Genomic DNA, 15,531 nt, shown 5'->3' with positions numbered 1-15,531 from the left:
GATTCATGGTTAGAGAACAATAGAGAAAGATAGGTCCATCTCCACGCATTGCGGCAACGAGCCAGACAATTGGATTTGATATTTGAAATCTCTTCGCGCTGGCAAACCTGTGCCTCGCGATGCAGGGTGTGCTTTTTCGTACGTGTAACTAAGAGAAGCCAAGCGTAGATAGACATGCATCTGTCTCAGGTCTCTCATATCTCGTCCCGTCATGCTCGTTCCATCGTGCTTCAGCGCATCGAGGCCGTCTTCGATGCACTGTCGTCCCAAACTAACGTTGCTTTCGTATTATACATTTCGAGAGTCGTGAGTGATCTTTTAGGGCTCAACATATCGGTGGGTATTATAACCCGACGTCGATAGTAACAACGACGGTTCGCCTCGACAGGCCCTCGCCCATACATAAGCTAGGAAGTTCAATCAGGTGCTTAACATATCCCGATTGAGCCACGTGTGCTGCGGTCGACTTTGCGGATCGCATACTGCACCCGGCAGCGGTCTTATAACTGTTTTGTGCGTGGAAGGGAGCCGACGACGAATATATTGGTGGTATATCTCTGGTCAGCGAACAATCGCCTATCCCAGTATAAATCGTAGATAACGACAAGTTGAAGATCGCATTCGCACGGATCCCTCCTGCTGCAGCTTCATATCGCAATCTTCTTGGCCGTCTCTGTGCTGCCGATACTCGTTTGAGTATCACGCCTCTTAGCGGGCGATAACGTTCTGCCCAGTGGCGAGCCGTTATTATCCCTAGTTGTCGGCCCCCGTTTCTTGGGCTTCATGACGAGGCCCTCGTCCGAATCGCTCCCTTCGTCATCATCGATTGCCTTCGTGGTGTGAGACGATGGAGTCAGGGAGTGGTGTGGCCGAGGGAACAGCAGTGTCTGAAATCGCCCGTCGCCGTCGATGGGGAAACGCGACCTCGATTCTTTGGTAAGAGCTGGTGGGGTGAGGGAATCCGTCGTGTCTATGAGGGAAGGGCGCTCAAAAGAGCCGGGTTTGAGGAGAAAGTCACCCTCGGCGTCGGCGGATACTGAGCTGGCGCCACTGAGCAACGCTGGCAGAGATGGATCAGAGCAGAACATCTGCATGTCACCATGGCGATCCCCTATATTCGTTAGGCTTATAGGACTCGTTGACTCGCAAGGGCTAGTTAGCGGTGTCATGATTGTACCTGTCGAGGCCGAAGCTGAGGTGGTCGCAGTGCTGACGGTATCCTCCCTCGACCGTCGCTGGGGGTGTTCCAGCATTAGGCTATCCGGAGAAGGAGGGCAGGGCTCCGAAGTAGTAACATCTCTCCCGCGGTCAACTCGTGGGTCTCTGTGCCCCGCTTGCTCCTCAGCCTCTCGATGATGTTGGCGAACCACTTGCTCGTGATCCCGTGTAAAAGACTCTGAAACGGACGACTTGTGAGCTCTTCTCGATGGGATGATGTTGTCTTCCATCTGCGAAGCTCGATGTGCCGTCATAGGTCGCTCGGCAAGGTCTACCGTGCTCATGTGGGTCTCGTGCATATTGGGGTCCGAGTTCGGTTGGCCATGTTGATAAGCATGAACTGCTCGGGAAGAGAACAAGATGGGAGACGGTAGGGTGGGTCTCCGGTAGGAAGAGTAGGGTTTGGATTCCGGTGGGTTAACCGAGAGTGGGCGTTTGGGAAGCTCTAAGCTCCCAGGGGCTACAGCCATGCTCAAAGCAACCTTAGCTTCAGCTCGCTTATCGCTGTTGCCAAATAGCCCGCGGTCTACCGATCGGGAACGAGAGGCTTCGTCGACAATCCCTATATCTCGGGCTTTCCTCAGAGAAGCGATCGGATCGTCCCTGACGCAGGTTTCGAGGGCGGGAGAAGCCGGTGTCGTGTATGATTCCTTCCCATGACTGAGTGCCAGGATGGCGTTGGTAATCGACCTGGGTCGGATGTGGCGGCTGGTTATGTGGCCCTTGCCCGAGGATAAGGAAGTCGACGGCGGCGACGGCCCGGCCGGACCTGGATGCGCGTTAAAATCGTGGATCGAGCCGCTCGTACTACGTCTGAAATCTCCGCCTACCGATGTCGTAGCATACTGAGCAGGACCGGGCCCGTCATGGACCGGGGACTCCTGAGGCGTTGCAGTGACGCTTTGTGAAAGAGGGTGGTCAAACTCTTTAACGGTAGCGAAAAAATCCTCAGGCCGTATGCTCCTTCGTCGGGCATCCCGTATATGCATTGCCGATGTTACGATTGGAGAGCTGTCTTCCGCAGAGCTAGCAGCGCTGCTGGTCGCTCTCTTCCTCGAGGGGGCATCTACTCTTTCCGCCCGCGGGTGCATCACCTTCCCAACCGCCTTCTTCACGACAGAGCGAGCTCTCTCGAGAAACGTAAGCGGGACGACAGCACGCGTGATCTCCCGTTCGTCAACCTCAATCTTGCGGCCGGAGGTGCGGCGCGATGGGTCCGTCTCGTCGATCCAGGCGAGAAGGTTGGGAATGCCCTGTACAACCCACGGATGGCGCTTCACTTCTCTGAGCCTGATCCTCTTCTCGGGATTCTTAGTCAGCATGCGACGGAGGAGGTCATATAATAGATCGTCAACCTCTTCGTAAGCAAGAGTATTGTCATCGCGGTATGGCGCACTGCTAACGCGCTTGTACAAGGACGTCGAAGACGGGGAATGCTGCGGGTCGACGGGCCGAAGTCGGCGACGTGGGATGTATACATCCTCCTTGGCAATCTTCTTGAACATTTGGTACTCGTCCTCGCCCATGAACGGGATGCGAGCAAATATCAAGCAGTAAAGAGTTACTCCTAGCGACCACACGTCGATTTGCTCCGAGATCTTAGGATGCTCCTCAATTGAGTCCGTGTAACACAACTCGGGCGCGAAGAAAGCGGGCGTGCCAACAGTCTTGGCTAGTTCGAGATCGTCATCGAAGTCGCGGGCCTCGGACTCGGATACGACCTCGTCGGTTTCGCCCTCGCGGATGGGCCGACCAAAGTAGGAAACACCGAAATCGGATATCTTCACCCTATGGTCCCTGGTCCATAAGAGATTGGCGGGCTTTATATCACGATGGACCACGCCTTCGTAGTGCAGGTACTCCAAGCCCAGCACGGTATCACGGAACGTAGCACGGGCGCTATCGATCGTGAAGCAAGGGACGTAGGAGAAGTCGTCCGCAAAGGGATCATGCGGTTGGGGATTATAATCGATGGATGACATGTGGGAGATGATCGAGTCCGCCATGCTCGGAGACCGGCCGCGTAGCATGGCCTCCTCGGGACACATGCTGGTAAACGTCTTGTCCAGGGCGATCGAGGATCCAGGCAGGGAACGCACGGGCCCAGGGGTTTCTATCTCGCTCTCGCCGTCGTTATTGAACCCGATTGATGAGACGTCGTATTCCGAGGGGAGGGGGGTACTCGCACGCGAACCCGTCAGCGTAGATTGGGCGCGCGAAAGGCTTGGCGACGGCGCGCCCGATCCGAACCTCGAAGACGACGAGGTCACTCTGGGCAATCGCATGAACCCGTCGGTTACGCCTAAAGAATGCGGCTGATACTCGGGCTCGTCGTCGTTGGCCGCGCCGAACTCGATGCTCCAGTAGTCCTCCGGGCCTCTGTGGGCCTGCTGCATCTTCGCTCGCTTCATATCGTTCAGGACCTGTCGTCGCCCGAGGAGCTGGAGATAGCGCTCTTCTTCCTCGGTGTTCAGCTCCCCGCGCATCTCCTTCTCGACCCTTCTCCTCTCGATATTGCAGATATTCGGGAGGCCCTTCTTCCGCCAGACGATCTCTCCGAGCTCGACATGCTCCAGAACCATGTAGATCTTCTTGAACTCCGGGTCGTCGATGATCTCGAGGAGGGCGACGACGTTGGGGTGTCGGATCTTCTTGAGGATGGCAATTTCTCTCTTCGTCTTGTCTTGGGGAGACGCGGTAACCTTGCCCAAGCGACGTTTCTTGGAGAATCGGGGGATGATCTTGATTGCAACATTTTCACCGGTCTCTAGGTTTCGGGCCAGCTTCACCTTGCCGTGCACGCCGCGGCCGAGTTCTTCGATCACCGCATACTGGTTGATGATCTTACGTCCCGTCTCCGAATCTAGGTCGACTAGAGCTTTGTGGGTCCTACAATTGCGCGTGGCCGTTAGCAAGAAGCGAGTTTCTAGTATACCTTGGGGGGGTTAAGAACCGAAGACTAAATTCGGCCGCAGCTCAAGGTCTGACTTGTGACGGCCACATTCTACGAGAACATGCCCAGCTACTTGGCCACAGAAAGAGGAACGCGATGCGAGACTCACTCTCGGACTCTATGGTTCTGCAAAGGATGCAGGTAGGGACTGGCGAGGGCCGCGGGCGTGGACGCATCGGAGGCGGAATGAGTAAGGGAATGGGAGCGAGGGTTAGCCGGACTGAAGAGACCGGGAGAAGATATCGGTGTGCTACTCGCGGTTCGCGAGGGAAAGGAAGCGAAGCTAGGACTGTTATCGGTATGGAGAGGCGAGGGCTGGCGATGCTGATGAGGATCCATAACGGCAGGAAAATCTCGGTGGTGCAAGAGGGGTTGTGGTCGTCACCATCAGTCTGGGGTGGTATCGAAGCATGTCGTCGCGGTCTCCTTCACAGGGACAGAAGGAGAGCAAGAACGGAGGCAGGACGCAAGGTTAGGAGGCCATTGTTATGGTAACAGATCTGCAGACGGGACGGTGATGATCGTTGCTGGAGAAGAGAAAACAAGCAAGCCGTCCAAGGGGGGGATTCGAGTCAGAAGAGGAGGGGGGCAGCGAAGAAGATATGTTTGAGCGTCTCACGGCCTGGCGGTTAACCGAAGGCGAGATTCAGCGATGCTCGAGTCAGAGCAGGCTTCGGGATTGAGGGATGGATTGACGTGTTGGCGTCGTCGTCAACCAAGGAAGAGAAGAAGATAGCGAAAATAAATTAATAAGTAACCAAGAAAAGAGGACTGGGAGAGAAGGGGAATGATTCGTTCTGGCAGAATGGAACGATGATGAATGAACCGGATGGCAGCGGTGGGACGGGCTGGATGGGAGGGTGGTGGGCAAGGGCAATAAAAATAAAATAAAGCGAGATAAAGTGAAATAAAATAAAACCTGAAAAGAAAAAAAAAACCCCCCCGGTAGGGAAAGTGGTGACGGCCGCAGTTGACTTCGGGTCAGATTGGCTTCTCCTTCCCTGCCGCCGTCCGTCTCGATCGTTCTCTCTCTCTCGCTCTTTCTCTCTTCCTCTGTTCTTTCTCTCCGCCTCTCCCTCTCTAGCGTCTTCTGTCTAGCGGGGCAGGGGTTGTGGGAAGGCGACCGCCACTGAAGATAGCAGGGCAGGTACCGGGCCAATTATTACGTAGGTACCTCGGTTCTGAGTACCAGATACATGCCGCTAGGGTCAGAGACAGCGTAGTCGAGCTGGGCAGAGAGAACCCTAAAGAACACCCAACACAAGTACACGCCTATCGCTCTGCAAAGCCCTGGAAAGAGCCAATGGGTTGTCATCGGCCAAGGCAAGGACCCCACTTATACGTAGGAGGGTACCCAGTTCTGCAGCTACCGCAAGTAACGAACCTGGCCGGGAGGTGGGAACCTTCCACGGAGGAGCTCCCTACGGGACCTGGTGTGGACGGAAAGACGTACGTGTAGCAGGCCAGGTACCAAGAGTGGTGGTGGGCGCTGTACATGGATACATGCGCCAACAGGTCCTCGTCCCGCTTGTGTGTCTGTGCGCCTTTGTGCAGGCCGTTTAACATGCGATGCCGAGGGTACAGAATGTACACGGCACGAACGTATCTTTCACGGCTGAGACACGCTACACGCCCGCCAGGTGCGAGCGCGCAGGTACAGGCTCGGGAGGTCGATGGAGGGGGAAGAGGAGGTATCTCTCCCTAGAAAAGACCCTTGTTCTGCCAAGGCGCGCTAGACGAGGACGGCCCAGAGTCGACAATTCGCGTATGTACGTATGTATATCGTACCCTTTCCTTTCAGTGTCTCGCCTCGTTGGGCACAGGCCAGCCGAAGACAGGAGGAGAGAGGGGCAAGAAAGCACACGCTGGTAGGAACAGGCCCAGGTCCGCTGCGCTCTTCTTATATGTGTATGTACAACTGCGGCGCCTGATGCAATGCAAACATACCGGAGCTGGCCTCTGGAGTCGTTTATGAGTAGAGGTTCCGTGATAAACCTACCCGGACACCTTAAGGTGGGTGCAAGTATGTCGAGCAGCAAGGAGAGGCGGCACGTATATACGCACCTCGTACACTTGGGCGCCGAACCTAATGCACACGGTCCCTAACACACCTCGTACATGCGTACGAGTGCTCATACATGCTGCCTTCTACACCACACTACTACCCAGTGTGGTCCTAGCTCTCTCTCTCCCGTTCTCTGCCACGATCCTGGCTGGGTGGGTTGGATAAGACCGGATCTGTATAGCCGCTCTCCGCCCCTCTCCTTCGGTCCCCTGGCAGATTTATGTGGTGCCTATATGCAAGTACATAACCTACATAGGCAGGCATATGTACTCGGAGCGACACCAGGGAATTCGTCCCCGGAACCTTGCCAGCTCGTAGATACATACCTCCTCCTCATTACTTGTGTGCATACTTACAGACCTACCTCATACATCCGCCTACCCAGTAGGAGGCAAAAATACTAGAATGCAGCGCACACGAACACACTCGCCACCAGGTATCTATCTATCTACCTACCTACCTGTGGTGGGTGCACATGTTGACCTCGTACACTTTCCCATGTGCGACATTAGGGGCAAACCAAAAAAAAAAAAAAAAAAACACCCCCTTCTCACCAAAAAAGAGAGACACCCATTTTCAACATATACCTACCAGCCCATCCGACTCCAGCGCCTACACACCTACTCCATACTCTCGCCTACTTCTCACATAACATCCCTAGGCTCAGTAGGTATGCGTCTACCCTACTGCCTCTAAACCTTTGTGTATCAATCCGGAAAAGGGGGCGTGGCTTCGAAAGGATGGATTACTCTAACTTCATTGTCGCGGTGCCGAGCGTGTTTTTGTCCTCCTCCTTTCTTTCTTCCGCCCACCAACCCGTTCTGCGTACATCAGTATACGTTTCCCCCTATTCCTCTCCTGATCATGATACGACCGTCGCTGAACCTGCTCTCATCGCCCATTACCAGCAGCGGTAGACGTAACATGCATGCTGTTCCCGTTGCTCGAGATCGCGGGATCGCAGAGCAATACTATAGTAGTAGCCGTAGCAGTAGTAGTAGTGCGTCTGCCATTGGTAAGCTAGGCCACCTGCTGCTCTGCTTGAGCCGCCGTCTTCCGCCTGCCTACGTATCCGCCCGCCGTCGCCGCCGTCCCGCACCAGAGAAGAAGAAGTCTCTTCTTCGCGACGTGACGCCCTGACGTCCCCCTTTCGCTTCTCCCGCTTCTACCGCCACCGTGGTGCGTTGCTGCTGCCATCGTCGGTTGCAGTCTGAGATGGGATACCTACCGTACGATCCCGAGCCGTGGTGGGTTGAGGCTATGCGGGTGTACATATGTATGCGTGCGCGCGCATGTACGCATGCAGACATCATGCGCTGCGATAGCAGGCCAGTAGATTGATTAATTGGATAGGGGGTGACGCGCGTGTGCGTACGGATCAACGTGTGTATCTACTCTACCTACGTATTGTAATGTAGCAACAGGCCTTCTCTCCTCTCTCTCTCTCTCTTCCTCTGGAGGTTAGGTCGTTGACAAAATACGTGTAGACGAGAGCGCACGAACACACAGACGAGACCAGGGGAGCCCGACTTGCGGGCATGGATCGAGGGTAGAGGAACCAAGGGTGTGGCAGCTTATCGCTCGCGCCGCCGGGGTCGTGATTGGCCCATCTCGTAGGAGGAGGGGATGCCCCCGGTCGAGAGAGCTCTCTTGTCTCCGGCCCAGCCAGTGGGTCGATTCGATGGATGGGACAACGTCCGTCACGGACGGGAGACCACAACACATAGCACAGCATCCCAAGTCGATTCTAACACTGCCGGAGGGGCGTAGGCGCTACTTGCTTACCTTACGCGTGTGTACCCTACCCAGCCTAGCCTGCGTTGTAGGATCTCTGAGAGACCGGTAAGAGAGATTTAGAGAGAGAGAGAGTTGAAGGAAGCTCGAGGTTCGATCCAGGGATCGATCGCGTTGCTTGCGCCTGTTCATGTAAGTACAGGCTAGCCGGGGGCAACCTCGAAGAAGGTATTAATAGAACCAACCGCCCGATACGTATGTGCAGATGTCTGTGTGTGCGTGAGGTAATATGTAGGTAGGTAGGCCTAGGTAGGAGGTAGGCATGTAAGTAAGGATTGATGGAGGGGTGGAGGGATGTTCATCCATACATTTGATGTCCGTGAAGTAGCTCATGTACGTATCTACATACCTCACAGCCAACAACGACAGGACGTTGCTTCGACTTACACGGATTGGCAGGTCGTCTCTGCACGAGGCAACGAGAAAGTGCTGTTGTGCATGTAGGTATATGTGTAGGCATCTGTATCTATCTAGGTGCACATGCGTGTCGCGCGCGCGCGCGTGTGTGTGCCCACTCTGAGTGGAAGGTATTCACCCATTTGTAGGGTGTAGGTGTGTAAAGTCGGCGTCGGCGTGAAGACCCCGGAAAAGGGGGCTCCTAACGGCCTACGCGGTGCAAGTACATAGGGATGTGTGGATTGTCCGTCTACCTGCGCACATATTCCAAATCCCATCAGCATATCTGTCCATGCTAACTGCAAGTCAACTGTCCACGACGGACGACGTCTTGCTTGCCTGCCCGGCATGCCTAGTAACTAACTCGCTGATTGCGATCTTCGCACTGCTTCCTCGCCTGCGCTTGCGGTGCTGTCCGCCTGTCATCTCGCTCGGCTTCGTTGTGGCAGCATCCTACTCTTCCCTCTCTCTTCTCTGTCTCTCTCCCGCCCCGGCTCGGAAACGTGCGTTTCAGTGTGACCGACCTTGCCATCCGGGAAAAAAGAGCGGTCGTGTCGCACTGTTATGAGAGGACGGCAAGTCATCTATAGGCATATGCCTACAGTGTATGCGTAGGCAGACGAGTTACACGCGTGTAGCCGTCGAGGACCGCCACGGCGATGCCAACAACGAAGAGGCAAGACAAATCTCGAATCCATGCGTGTGCCTGTCACCCTCCCCGCGCACGTATTCGGCCCAGTGGTTCGACATCATCCCAGGCAGGACGACGGGTAGTGTACGATCACCGACTACCTATGGTGCGGATGTGAGGAATGGCTTGGTCTTGGCTGATATATCAGGATGGCGAGTCGGCCACACGTTTCCTATATATGGACGCGTGTGTGTGCACATAGGGCATGGACGTGTGTCGACATGCATTCTGTGATTGGATCCCCAGAGATGTGTCTCCTTCGCGCAGCATGGGAAATTTGGGTGAGGGCGGATAAGTCGCGGTATCGGCCTGCCTAGGTATGTCGTCCTCGTCCTCGTCCTCGCCCTCGTCGTTGTCTCTAATTTTACCCTTTTTCGAGCCGGCTCGACGAGAGCGACATCCCGCGCATGGCATCCATCATCCATGTATACACAGGCATCTATTTACAGGTATAGACATGCACATATACAGACACGCCTACGACAAGCCAGCCTACCCGCCTGCCGATACCGTAAACCCATCTCTGCCTGTTGCCTATCTGAGGTGGTGGTGCTTTGGCGTTTTGCGGCTTGCCGATCCGACCTCGTCCCGGGCTCGCTTCGCGTAGCAAAAAAGCAGGACTGGATCGACGATGCCCACATTTCGGATGGGATGGGTTCAACACGCACACATGTGTATGTAGGTATATTCGTACATCCATCCATGCATACGTGCACCCATCCACGGCGTGCGTATAACCTACCTGTGTAGGCACGTAGGCATTCGCCTACATACATACTACATCGTCAATCTGATCGACGGACCGTTACGGCAACACTCGCTGCCAATCCCTTCCCAGTCAACGATTGATAATCCCTAGCGTGTGCGGGATGTCATCTCGAAAGGACGGGATTGGACGAGACGCATCCGCTCCCCTCCGTTTTGTTCTCTCCGCCAAGCCCGCGGATGGGTAGGGCAACCGACGACGATGCCGTCGTCGCCTTGTCGTCGACGCACGTACGTGGAGCTTGACGCATCATCATGATAGTGGTGGTTATTGTCGTTATTGTTGGATATTATTCTTATTACTCCATGCGCGACGTAGCATAACACGTAGATATCTGATGCAAATACAGGCATGAGAGGTAGATACCTGCCTACCTAGGTAAGTAGGTAGGTAATACAGGGAGGTATATAGGTAGGTGAAAAAAAAGGTCGGGGAATATACCCAACAACCATCCGGGGAAGGACGGGGAGGGATGGGGACGGCTCGTCAATCCCATCCCCCTCCTCATCTCCCCCCACCTTCCCTCCTCCTCAACCTTCTCAAGAATATGCTGTTAATATGCGGAGTCCGCAACCTCCATCTCTTGGTTTCTGATTCATCACGGCGGCCATATAAACGAGTTGGAGAGGTGCATGGTTTCGACTAACGCGTAGCGGTTCGATCCCTCTCCGAGACCTTTGCCCCCTCAGGGCCGGGACATGTACAGATCCTACTGCGGAGTTGGGTACTAATAAATGGATCAAGAGTGGCTGGGCTTCTTGGTCGCATGCAGAGCTATTGGTTGGTCTTCGTTTCGGTACGCGTGCATACCTTCCGAATGGCCTCAACCGCCTCCTCGACGGCTCTCCGCGAATGGTCTCAGCCGCGATCCCCCCCGGCTCAATAAGAACCGGTAGGGGTGGAGGAATGGTAGTAGCGGCTCTCGCAGCCCAGCAGAGACGTCTCGAAGCGTGCAACGGCCCCGTCGTGGTGAACTGTGTATTGGGGGCATCGCCGTGCCATTTGCTGTCTCTTCCTCCCCCAGCTCCTTCGCTCTACATACGGCTGACTACACACAGATCCCTGACATGGATGTAAACATCGTCATCATAGAGTAGTATTCTCTCCAAGACCGCCTACGCCGACTGCAGTCTAGACCACGAGCCTGTCATGCTGAAAGGAGTTCCTTGGAGGTAGGAAGGAAACGCTTGCGGTGGTATATTATCATTCTGTAGCAAGACTCGAGGCTCGGGCGCCCACGCGTGCTCCTGTCGGCGAGGTCGACTCACGAAAAAGCAATTCATCATCAAGACCCCCCTTTCTCCACACGCACGTTCTCTTCCCCGGGTTGTCCTTTGTCACATATCAAGATGCGGAGGCATAGCCGAGGACCTTCTTTTACCCTACCACCAGTGTACGCGCCCCTACACACACTTCTGCCAGTCCTCCCCCTCCCTTCCTTGGGCTGGAACTCTCATCACCACAAAGCCGACGTCGATGTTCGATGTTCGGCGCTCCAATCTTCATCTGCGGGCATGAATTGGTACATCGCTTCGCGGCTTCGCGGCCTTCGTAAACAATGCGACATGCTGTTGCACCGCAGAACGCCGTCTTTCTCTCTCCCGGTCTTGAAATTTCAAAAGGCATGCCACGAATCGACTTTTTGCACTTGGATCTCACATGCTGGCTACCTAATTCTCTCCTACGGGTCCACGTCGGGCTGGTAGTTGCCACTCGTCGGCAGGTGGCAGTGCGAGGTAGACAATGCGACGATGAGGAGATTCGGTACGTGAGCGCAAAGCAGGGAGGGGAGACCGGGTTGGTAGGCAATACATGCCCATGAAAAATACCTGCGATGGCTACCCAAGCCCATCCTTTTCCCCTCCTCCCCAAACAAATCCGCCCATGGATGGGCTTTGGGGATCATCGCTGCTACTTACCGTTCCAGGGCCTTGTTGCACCATCGCCGGCTTTGGGCTCCTAAAGCGGGTCGGGGTGCCGGGATTCAGCGATCGGTGATGCTGCGATAAAGATCTGTCTGTCTATGGCTGTCGCTCTTCTGAGCGCTTGATTTCCCGCCATATGCGACAGACACGTTAATCCCCATGGTTGCATGTCTGTGTTTATTTTTATCGTTTCGAGGCGGGCCACCGCGTATCTACGCCTACTTTCTCCGGAGAGAGAGAGAGAGAGAGAGAGAGAGAGCCTAAGTTGGGACTTGGATATTGTCGGCATTTTGCCCAGAAGTTGAGATAGGTAGAGAAAGGGAGTGGTGGATAGCGGAACGGCACCGCCGGATGTGTGAAATCGTCTAGATTACTTATCTGATTTGTTTATCTGTGCGCTAAAACAAGAGAAGAAGAAAGGAGAAGAGAAAAAGACGAAGACAAAGACGACGAAGCGCCGGCGCATAGATTGTTACGTAGTAGGCGTTGTGGTCCTGTCTCGTCGACTCGGCCGATTGGAGTGGAAAGCCGGAATTCAGGCTGCTGGCGTGGCTTGGAGGAGTACCTTGCAGAAACCTGGGGTAACGAGGAGGATCCTCTCTCTCGCGATCCCTCTCTCTGCTTCCCCCTCTCCTCTCCCATATCCTACCTATAATACGAGAGAACCTATCCGCCTATTGCGGCAGCTTCTAGCCCGCTTCCGGTGCTTCACAAGCCGTCGCCGCCTCGCCCCATCCCTTTGTATGGAGTCGGGATGAAAGGCCTGTAGCTGAGGAGGCCCTCTCTAGAAATGGGCATACGCGGCATCACACAGCGCCTTCATCCTCTCCAGTCCCGCCTCTGGGCCCACCAAACGGCGGCTCCCCGCGAGCGACAGAGAGAGAGAGAGCAAGGCCTGTTTCCGGATCGGTGAGCTTGCTGCCAGGATGCAACACAATATTGACGTTGCCTCCCCATCGCCGTCGTCTGTCAGAGCTCTCGATCCATGCTCGGTGGGTGTAGGATCCAGCGCCGTCGGTCCCGCATGACGATATTACTTTGCTTGCACTGAGCCCCTTGCGTAGTTACATTTGGAGTGGGTGTTAACTATAGCACCTGGCTCTCAACCCTGTCCCACCTTACGCTGCGAGCCTGAATCCTCGCAAATTGGGCCTCCCCCGTTCCCCCTCACCTCCCGTCTGGAGGTTGTCGCCGATGGGAAATGACCTATCATTTCTCGTCTGTCGCTCTCGTGCGGGAGAGCACGCGCAGCTTCAGCTACGTGCACAGCTAGTTTACGACCATGAACCCGTCCTTCGCGCTTTTTCGGTTGCTAGGTTTAGGGACCACGTCAAGGGAGAGAGAGCTCTGTCTCTCGGCAGCTTGATCTTCATCAATAATTGCCACACTAAGAAATCCGAAATCGCGTATCCCATCTCGGGCCGAGTCGTTAAACGTGCGACGGCAACAGAGAGGTAGGGTAGGATGTCTGTACTCAGCGCGAGACCATATTCAGTCTGCCCTCTCTCTCTCCTCCCATCCCATCGTCGGCTAGCCTCAAATGTCCAGCATCCCCGCAGACCAGCGCTACCATGACCAGGCATTCCCGCCTTGTCTCGGCATCTCAACCATCATCAAACCGCCTACCACATCTCACAGGGAATGCCTATTTAGATCCATTAGTTGCACAGGCAGTTTCTTGCGACTATCGGCAAGGTCGGCTAGGAACCGGTTCTGGAAATCCCTTCTGCTGACCTAGCTTGCTCTATACCCCGAACGAGGGAGAAAGCGTACGAGGCGAGCTTCTCGACGTTCGTTGCTACCGTCAATCGGCGAATACACTAGTGTTACCTACGTAGTGGGCGAAAAAAAAAAAAAAGATCGACATCCTAACCTCGATCAAACCGTCGCCGGCTTGTAGATGGTGGGATTCCCCTCTACGTCTATGAGTAGAAGAGGCTTACGCCCCCCGCTTCCTCTCCTCTTCCCTGGCACTGTAGCTTTTGGAGACGAGGAACTTTCCCATAAACACGACTCAGGATGCTTACAATCGTGTCGGATGATCGCTATAAGTGATACCATGGTGCATCCGCGGCCCAATTGTCGCCTTGACCTAGCTCCCCCTCATCAGGATGCTATCGCACAAACGAATGCGCGTGCATACGCGATCTGTTGGGCCTCGCCTGGGCACCATGACCCGGAACCTTCGGGTGGCCGAGCAACCACAAGGTAGGATACGACCAACCATTCAGTTGTCGGCGAACCCATTATGATTACCAATACTAAGGTGTTGATCATTAAATCATTTGACTCGCCATGTGCGCCACTGCGCTACCAGGTAGGTGGGCATATAGCCCGTTGACTCGGGCAAACACTGCTTTACGACCTAGCTCGAGACGGGCATTCACGGCGTGCTGAACGCCTCCTCGTCGCGCTCTGAATCGTGATAGGCAGTGTTAAGTGGCCGATCTCTTCGCTACCATGTGAGGAGGGTGTCTGAGTGCCCGCGAAGACGTCGATGCCGCCGCGTTCATTGGCTGCTCTCGAGTCGCCGCGTCTTTCCCTCTTGTCTTCCTCTCTCTATCGTCTCCCATCACTCACTACCTCCGTCGTCCATATTGTCTCACCTACCTAGTCAGAGTCACCGCCACAGTCCCCGAGGACTACGGGGACTCCCAGCAGCACCCTCTTCTCTGGCGTGGTAGTATTGTCGCTCCCTTCGCCTTGTAGCGAGTGTGGTCGTGGCGCCGGTTTATCCTCCTCATCGTCCGGATGTGCCGCGAACGCCACCTCGACGCACCAATGCCGAAAAGTAGTAACTTGCACTCTATCTATGACAGCTCCCGAGCCACCTTCTCTCCAATCTTAGGGCAGGGGCCTCTTCTGTTTCTGCAGTCTCAGCCCCTTGTCGTGGTGGCTGATCTTGGCGTGATAAGGGGGCGTCAGTTCCAGCAGGACGGCGCAACTCCTCTTCATCTGCACGTCATGATTCCTTCACACGCACATGCGCACACACACACGCACACACGCTCGGCTCGGACATGGATGCATGTGTATCGTCTCTCTACCCCAACAGCGACGGCAATGGCGAGTGCAGCGTTATCGCGTTATCGAGTTTGCACACGGCTTAACGCCGTCTAGCGCCAGGACGGCGTCTTCGGGTCGCTCGCAGATCGCATTCTAGCTCACCAGACCCCCTATGCTCAATTTACCCCATCATATATCCTGACATGCCTGTGCGCGTAGCACGTATTCAGCACTATGATGATCACCAGGGTAGCTCCCCTTCGAGACTAGCTGGGCACATGTGATATGCCAAGTCTCTAATCTCAGATCCTGACAGGCCGAACGGACCATCTTCAGCATGTATACGAGCCACACGGTTTGCGCCTAGACACCACTTTCTAGCTTCTCGACCTCGTCATCTCATTCGACGTGTCTCAGACGCGGCATGGCTTGGACGGCAAGACTGGCTGGCGCTCTCTGTCTCTCTGTCTCTCCCTCCCGCCACCAGCCACCACCGCCTCCCCCGTCCCACCCCTACCACCATCACCACCACCAGCTTCACCAACCGGTCTATCCATATGGCTTATCTTTCTCCGTCCAGGCAGTCCTGACAATGGACACCTCCCCTTTAGCCCAGACGGGCTGATGCATGCAACGAAACTTTATCTATGGGAGGGGAGGCGCAGTTTCTGCTACTACCTGCTTGCCGAAGTATCGCGCACTACCTACATCAGTGTT

The 15,531-nt window shown here is 55.1% G+C and overlaps 2 protein-coding genes across 2 annotated transcripts; one reads left to right on the top strand and one right to left on the bottom strand.

Moving 5' to 3' along the window:
* Positions 1–430: 430 nt before the first annotated feature.
* Positions 431–4,921, bottom strand: GGS23DRAFT_481633 (kinase-like protein). Its single transcript, XM_051514309.1, has 2 exons — positions 4,281–4,921; positions 431–4,107 (listed from the first exon to the last, which is right to left on the bottom strand). Exons 1-2 carry the CDS (start codon positions 4,508–4,510, stop codon positions 648–650), a joined length of 3,690 nt encoding a protein of 1,229 aa, XP_051372794.1. The 5' UTR covers positions 4,511–4,921; the 3' UTR covers positions 431–647.
* A 3,713-nt stretch (positions 4,922–8,634) lies between these two features.
* Positions 8,635–9,106, top strand: GGS23DRAFT_481609 (uncharacterized protein). Its single transcript, XM_051514307.1, has one exon. It carries the CDS (start codon positions 8,719–8,721, stop codon positions 8,992–8,994), a length of 276 nt encoding a protein of 91 aa, XP_051372793.1. The 5' UTR covers positions 8,635–8,718; the 3' UTR covers positions 8,995–9,106.
* Positions 9,107–15,531: the final 6,425 nt, after the last annotated feature.

The sequence above is a fragment of the Durotheca rogersii genome (genome assembly GCF_024521655.1).
Source record: "Durotheca rogersii strain YMJ 92031201 chromosome Unknown GGS23scaffold_7, whole genome shotgun sequence".
Lineage (NCBI taxonomy): Eukaryota > Fungi > Ascomycota > Sordariomycetes > Xylariales > Xylariaceae > Durotheca > Durotheca rogersii.
The sequence above is the reverse complement of the archived record's forward strand: the minus strand, read 5'-3'. Positions and strand labels throughout refer to the sequence as shown.